At 44.1% G+C, this 7,914-nt stretch overlaps 2 protein-coding genes across 2 annotated transcripts; both read right to left on the reverse strand.

Moving 5' to 3' along the window:
- Positions 1-714: 714 nt before the first annotated feature.
- On the reverse strand, positions 715-1,940 carry LOC135943447 (pupal cuticle protein 36-like). The gene is made up of 2 exons (XM_065489978.1): positions 1,788-1,940; positions 715-1,698 (listed from the first exon to the last, which is right to left on the reverse strand). The coding sequence occupies exons 1-2, from the start codon at positions 1,800-1,802 to the stop codon at positions 868-870; spliced, it is 846 nt and encodes a 281-aa protein (XP_065346050.1). The 5' UTR covers positions 1,803-1,940; the 3' UTR covers positions 715-867.
- A 4,700-nt stretch (positions 1,941-6,640) lies between these two features.
- Positions 6,641-7,914, reverse strand: LOC135943448 (cuticle protein 64-like). Its single transcript, XM_065489979.1, has 2 exons — positions 7,833-7,914; positions 6,641-7,247 (listed from the first exon to the last, which is right to left on the reverse strand). Exons 1-2 carry the CDS (start codon positions 7,842-7,844, stop codon positions 6,735-6,737), a joined length of 525 nt encoding a protein of 174 aa, XP_065346051.1. The 5' UTR covers positions 7,845-7,914; the 3' UTR covers positions 6,641-6,734.

Genomic DNA, 7,914 nt, shown 5'->3' on the forward strand with positions numbered 1-7,914 from the left:
GGGCGACAGTTGGGAATTATTAAAATTGTTGGATGTAATAAAATAAACGATTTGTTCTCCAATTTGCAATAGTAAAAAAACCTTTTACTACAGTAAAAATTCAATTTTTTTAATTTCCTCTAAAATTTTCAGCGCCAGACCACATATTCTTGACAGATTTTTATTCCTCTCGTCGAGATCTGTCTTGAACCTTTTAGGGAAACTATTTGTTCTGAAATAAAATAGGATTTCAAGTAAGGAGACAGTCCTCGCAACTTGAAAAGCATGCTAACTTTGCAGCCACTTTTATAAAAAAATTACGCGGCTAATTAGGTCAATTTTGGCTTCAACTGAATCCTAAGGGATCAATTCATGCACTGGCAACAAGCAATATAGATGATTTGTTTTCAATATCGATCCACTTCAAAGCACAAAAAGTCATTTTTTGAAGTTCTACCTTTAAATCTAAACCTCCCTTGCAGAAAAGTAGGATGTCGCTTTCCTTGACATGTGAATTTGAGAGAGTTCCCTCTCTTTAATTATGCAACAAAAATTGCAAAAGGATTAAAAGAAACGGGAATTACCACTTCCCTGTCTAAATAATGAAAGTTAAATGCCTGGAGGCTGTACTTTGGCTTCAATGATGGTTCAAATTTTTTTAATTCATATCTGCGCTTGTGGTTTTTTATAATTCCCTTAAATTGGTGAGTGTTTTTAATTTAAAATTGCAGTTAGTTCTATTTTGGTAAAAAAATCTTTATTTTTCAATAAACAGTACAAAAGCTATTTATGTGGCGAGAGCGTATAGACAACAATGGATGACAAGATGCGATCTGGCGAGGACAGGAACAATCTTTAGACGACAGCCTTTTGATTCACCCCGGCAGCTTAGCCGTGGTGGGTGTAGGTGTAGCTGGTGGCGCCTCCGTGGTGGCTGCCCAGGCCGATTCCGCTGCCGCCGCTGCTGCCGCCGTGTCCGAGACCGGCCGAGCCGTAGCTGCCGTAGCCGGAGAGGCCGGAAGAGCCGCCGGATCCGTAGCTAGCGAGACCACCGGAGTGTCCGCCCTCGAGGGAAGCGCCGCCTCCGTAAGATCCACCGTAAGAACCGCCGTAGGAAGCTCCGTCGTGCTCATCGTGGTGCTCCTGGACCTTGACGTAGTAGGGCTTGGGCACGTGGTAGGGCACGGGCACGGGGTGGGCGACCTTGACGGGCACGTGGACGGGGTAGGGCTTCTCGACGTGCACGGGGTAGGGCTTGGGCACGGCGACGGGCACCTTGACGGGCACGTGCACGGGGTAGGGCTTTTCGACGGTCACGGGGTAGGGCTTCTCGACGGTCACGGGAACCTTCACGGGCACCTTGACCTCATAGGGACGGGGCACGGAGACTTGGTAAGGGGCGGGCACGGCGTACGGCACCTTCTTGTACACGGTGTAGGGCACGGCGTGGGGCACGGCGTACGGCACGTGCTTGGTCACAGTGTGCACGGGCACGTGGTGCGACGTCTCGACGTGCTTGGACGCCTCGAAGCTGCCGCCGCCGTAGCCGCCGCCGTAGCCGCCGCCGAGACCGCCGCCGAGGCCGCCGCCGTGGCCGCCTCCGTAGCCACCTCCGTAGCTGCCGCCGTAGCCGAAGTCGGCGCCGATCACGCCACGCTTCTCGGTCTTCTTGTCAGCCTTATCGTCGGCAAAGACGGCGCCAACGAGGGCAAGCGCCACCTGAGAAAGAGCGAAAACGCCGTTTTAGTACAAATCAAAGTGAGAGCCAGATTGGCAATTAAAAAATAAGAGCAAACTAGTGGACCTACCAGAAGCTTGTACATTTTGCTGAGAGTGTTGAGAGTGTTCTGCGGCCTGGAGGCCCGGCCTAAGCATATATACCTTGCGCCGAGCCCCCCCTCAGGAGTAAGGAACTCATCAGGCGGTGTGCCCGCAAATTCAGGAATATTGCCTGCCTGCCTCCGTACCTTTCATCTCCGCAGCGGCAGAGCGGTAGCAAAAGTGAAATCAGTTTCTCCGCATGGAGGGGCTTTTCGTCCGCAGATTATCGCCGGAGCCGCATGTGTATGTGTTGGTCAGCACCAGCCTCTCCGTGGTACGCACGCCAATTATACTTATTAGTTCACATATATGCGTGTGAATGCAAATGGCTTGAACGTGCAGATTTTATCTGAATGCACCGCAAACAAAAAGAGCCAACACGCTGATTATGGTTACTTACGATTGATTTGCTTCAATTGTTTCTGATGGTATTCATCATGACTTATAATGTCTTTATTGCAGTGGAAAGTATTTTTTTTTAACATGCATTTAGGTGACTCATATCTCGACATACATTTTTAACAACGGATCCGTTGAGCGACGAAGACAAAAAACGGTATATTTCAAGTGTAAATATTTAAAACAACGATTATAAACCCTCTAAAAACGATTATTATTTGTTTTTATTGATTAATTTTAAATTGCAAAGACCTATAGACAATAACTGAAAATCCAAGGTTGTAAAAATTTTAATATTTTATTGAATACAATTTTCTTTTTCTTTTATTTCTACCATTAAATGAAGAATTATGAAAATTCATTGGTACGTGGTATCATTTCACATCAGATGCAGTGCCTCTTGAGAAAGGAACTTTCTTCGCAACTGAAAAGAAATACAGCAGACCAGAAAGAGTGCATAAAATGCACATTTCGCAGTGCCGTTGAAATCGCACGTTTCAGTTGCGGCGGTGAGCATATAAACATTTTATTACATTAAAATATATAACTATTCGCTCTCGTATCTGAAGCTCGGCGATCGTTCCACTGAGAGAGAGAGCCTAATTGACACCAATTAAATTTCTAGCGTGTACTTGGGCGGACTAGTTAGTCGATCGCATTACACATTCTGGTGGATGTGCTTGCGAATAAAACGTCCGGCGTCTGGTTGTGTCACTGACAGAGCAGAATGACTCGGCATTGACGTTTGACAGCACTCGGCGCTTTTCGCAATCAAATGTGAATTGCAGGATTGAACTGCAGTCCGCAAATCGTTGTGAAATTTACTGCTAATTTCTTCAATTAAATGGCACGCAAACCCATAAATAATGGAATCATAATGCAATTACTGCAGTCATAGAAAATCGTGATGTTCGACGGAACGAAAAGTTCCATTCACCACATTCGGAGCGGAATATATAACGCATGTTGATGGTCAGCAATTTCCGCTGCCAGAGGGATGCAGACGAGTTTCTCCTTGTCACTTATGCAAAATAGACCGTTGTCAAATACATATATGATTTCAACAGCAGAGAGGACTGTGTAAAACGATTAAATTTCGGAAGTGCGAGAGATAATTGAGACGCGGCGAGAGTGTTTTCTACGCCAGATCACGCACCGCTGACCAGGGCTAATCTGAAATCCAGTTTTGTTCGTTCGTGCACAATGTCATCCTTGGCTGTTGAGTTAGGAAACAAGAAATCGCGGCTGCTTTGCAATCAATCTCCCGCCGTCCGTCAACAAATAGATGCACGCAATCACAATCAACAACTGGATCACTCGGAGAATGGCACAAAAAGTGCACACACGCTCGCGTAATTAATTCATTAATCAGTCAGACACACGCGGACGCATCGACTACAAACTTTCCACGCCGCGGAAGAGAGTTAAAGTGTTTCCTTATGCTGATTAAAATGCATTGTTTCACGCCCATTCTATCCGTACTCTGAGAGAGCCACGCGCTTTTGTTACGCAATCTTGAATGGAACAATTATTTTAATTTGAATGCATTCAAATTGGGAGCAATTTTACAGGGTGAGAGCAAGTCGTCGTAAATAAAATTCCGACTCGCATGAGAAGAAAGTTCGTTAATTTCGTGCATCACTGAAAAGTGTTAAATCATATATAATAAAAATTAAACTGCATATCAGTTCCTTGTTTTTCTCGTTTTCCTTCTGGATTATATATTTTTGTGCAAAGGTGAACAACTCAAAAGGTGGCGAAAAAATATTAAAATATACGAGCAACATGTACTGGAGTTTACCAACCTCAAAAACCCTGCAGCTAATTTGATGTGTGGACAGAAAAAATTTAATTACTCAGGAAATTCATTCAGATAAAATCCCTCTTGATTTTCCTCTTTATTCACAATAACTACATATTTTTCAACAAGAAACTAACTTTGAAATAAAATAGCTGAAACCAATTTTATTTAGATGTAGAATCAAATCATGATATCGTTTACTGCACAACAACGCTTTCATGTAAATGCTGTAAATTATCTAATTTACAACAACAACAATGAGGTCATCAGAGGTACAAACAGGTAGCAATAATTAACAACAGCTTAAGTCTGTCATTATGAAGACTTCACTCTCTCGGCTGCAGCAATAAGTTATTACCGCACTCGCTGTCTTAACTTTAAAATCTGCGCTCTGACTGAGACAGAGATGCGCAGGCACGACGCGAGGAAATGAAAGCGCATCTTTAACTCTCATATCTCAATCCGGAAACTGAACCTGCAATCAAACTGAATCAATCACCAGGCTGAGGACCCACAGCGACGCCGCGTGCTGCGTGATCGTCATAAAATGTGAAATTGAACTAGAAAATTTAAATTGCATCTTTTTTGAATTATTGAGCTCCGTGTTCAGTGAGTGCAAGTGCATGTGGGTTTTGCACTTTTGATTTGAATGCGAGAGCGTGTGTGCAATGTACGCCACGGTCCACCGAGCAGACTAGAAATAATTATTTTATGAGCAAGCACCTCTCTGCTTATGCACTTGTTGCCTGCCCACGAGATAAAATCTCTTTGCGCTTCTGCACGGCAGCGCTCGCTCGTTGGCCATTCTCACGCCACGCTTCCAGGACTTCAATCTCTCGTGTTTGTATAAACGCTGTTTAGTTTTGAAACATATATATATAAACTGCTCCTGATAAAATTTCAAGCGCGCTTTGGAGCTCAGACGGAGCACTTTGAAGTAAGTTTCCCGACTAAACTGAATTAAATTTTCGTGGAACGCCGGAGCAGAGGATTACACACGTCAAATCGCCTTTAGTTGTTGTTCTTTGATCCTCTAAAATCTCTCATAAGAGCGTGCCTGAGCTTCATCCAACTACACGGCGCATATTCCCAAATCCATCGCAGTTCTAAGCTGAATTAATGTCACAATAAGAAATTTAAACGTTAAGAAACGTGAAAAATTATGCAAGTTTCCTCTCAGCATGCACAACACCGATTTAAAGTGCCAGCGGCGATTTGCACTGTCATGACGGCAACTGGTCTGCAAGAAAAAATAAATTAACCTGGATTCCCCCTCGAAGTAATGAAGACTTGCTCCAACTTGGGCAACCGCAAATCCATCCTGGCGGAACAAAACTCATTAGGTGCATTTCTTTCGCGAGTGTGTGTGTGTGTGAGTGTGTGTGTGTGTGTGTGTGTGTGTGTGTGTGTGTGTGTGTGTGTGAGAGAGCCGACAGTCACGAGGGAAGCACACGATTGCTCTGAATTTCGTATAGTCGGCTGCCCTTGCTCACAGACCAAATGCAAGGTGAGAATCGGCCCATTCTTCGCACTTGAGGAGCTGCCAGGTCGTGCAAAATTCAATTAAACCCTTCAGTGATATCTAAAGAGAGAGAGTTACTCATTTTAAAGAGGATCAACGTCAATTAAAAGAGCATATATTTCATGTCATTTCAAATTGTAATTGCGGCACATTGCTTCACACCACTATTTATGTCGGACTTGCACAAATTCCATGCCCTGGATTGTCGCTAATTTTAATTGAACAAGTTTGACAAGATTCTGGCTGTGCCGCTCTCGCAAACACTTCAAAGTTTACGCAGCGGAACACAAAAAATAACCATTCTCACATGGTTTTCAGGAACCACTTCCTTTAAAGAGAGGCTGCGTGACATAATATCTGCCGGACTGGTCCACTTTTTATAAAGCGACTGCTCCACTTGCATACTATTGCTTGAGTTGTGTGAGTTGTGCAAGCGGCGAGCGCAGTTTTTTGCCCGCTTCCAAAAGTTGTTTAATGTGACACTCGCCGAGAGCATATAATTTTCCCATTCTGACGAGAAGAACTGAGTGAGTGAATTATTTTTAGCAAGTGTGAACGGCTTGTCTCTACCTTGTATTCACAGAGCGTACTTTCTTGAATTGAGCAAGAAAAACCGTATAATTAGCATAAATAGGACATGGGACAGGGTAAAAAGTGGATGAAGGTATATTCATGAAAACCAGAACATTGTGGTCGTGGAGGTTTTTCACTTGCGAACGGCAATTAATTTAGTGTGTATAATTAAAAAATCATTTTAATAAAGCCTTTGGCAACAGGGAAAGTCCCATTTTAAGCAAAACAAACCTAATTATGCTAGCATGTGATTGGATTTTAAAAATAATATATACTCTTCGAAGTGCTTGTAATCAGATCGTTATATATAGGCTGGAGAGTATGCAACTGGCTCGACTTTTACGTAATGCGGGCAAGCATACGAATCAGGCGCGAGCTGACAAACACGTTTTACGCCTACTAAAAACTCACGCACTCAAATGCGGATTTAATGGATTTATTATTGCTAAAATGCGTTGCACCACTGTATTCTCATTTTGCAGTAAAAAAGTGAAATTGTTCCTAAGCGCAGACAGAAAGTATTTTATAATGAAACAAGTTAAAAATGAGTTTTTTAAAAAATATTTTATTTCGTGCATAGAAAAATTCAAAAATATTAAGCTTAGAACTGACACGTACATATTTAACATTTTTCAAGAATTACAGTTTTCCATTGGCAAGAGCAAAAGAGCCAACGTTAAGTTTGGCAGCTCCGAGGGCGCCGTACCCTCCAAGACCGTAGCCAAGGTTTGCTGCTCCGAAACTACCGTAGCCCAGATAATGGGCAGCACCCAGGCCCAGGGAGTGGACGGCCACAGGAACTGGGACGTGTTTGATGACGGGAACAGGGACGTGGCGGATGACGGGGACGGCGACGGGCTTGATAACAGGAACAGCCACGGGCACGGGCACAGCCTGCGTTCTGGTGATGACGGTCGGGAGGGAGGCGCCGTGCAGGCCGAGTCCGTTTACAGATCCAACTCCAATTCCTCCGAACCCGCCGAGTCCGCCGTGGGCTGCAAGTCCCAGGCCTTCGAGGCCAGAGCCGAGGCCGAGGGAGTTGAGTCCTAGGCCTGTAGGGAGGTCCAAAACTCCGCGCTTGGTTTTCTCGTCGCTGACGGCTGCTGCCTTTTGCTGCGCGTTGACGACGACAGCGATGAGAAGAACGCTAACCTGAATTTGAGAATCGAATATTCTGAATTGTATACGGATAGGCTAACTTTGAAAAAAGTGGAAACTGTCCGTCAAGGTGGCAAAATTGACCGAAAAACTCAAATATAATCGACAGCAAATCCGCAAAAAAAACAGTCCAGGGCGCGCGACCTGAGGAAGGTCGGGGAAAGGCAAGGATGAAAAATCGCGCTTGAGACTACAGAAAAAAGCATTAAAAACCGGCCTGGGAGCGGATCTCAGGTCGGGGTACCCTGAAAAAGGTCATTAAGGGTGTACCAAGTAAAAGTCCAATCTATTACCTGTCCGATGAGGGGTCGTGGTAAACGATCGGACAAACTGCCGAATTTTAATAAAAATAAAACCATTCTACATAACGCGTTTTAATTTTTCTATGGGCGCCAAAAATATTATAATTGGTTTCCAGACCAGCGGTGGTGCTTTGCGTGCAATGGATTCGGGGAGAACCCATTAAGAGTCCCACGTTCAGGAAAATTTGGGATTTCCCATGTTATCATCCTTAAAGGAAATCGTCAAAATCCCGTTTTTCGGTGAATTGTTTTGCAAAAATATTTAAACTATACTCACGAGAGTCCTCATGGTCCTTAAAACTCCTTGGTGTCAGGTGGTTAGGAAGAAAGTGGATGGCTGTGCTGGTCAGGTCTCCTTA

The sequence above is a fragment of the Cloeon dipterum genome, chromosome 4, assembly GCF_949628265.1.
Source record: "Cloeon dipterum chromosome 4, ieCloDipt1.1, whole genome shotgun sequence".
NCBI lineage: Eukaryota > Metazoa > Arthropoda > Insecta > Ephemeroptera > Baetidae > Cloeon > Cloeon dipterum.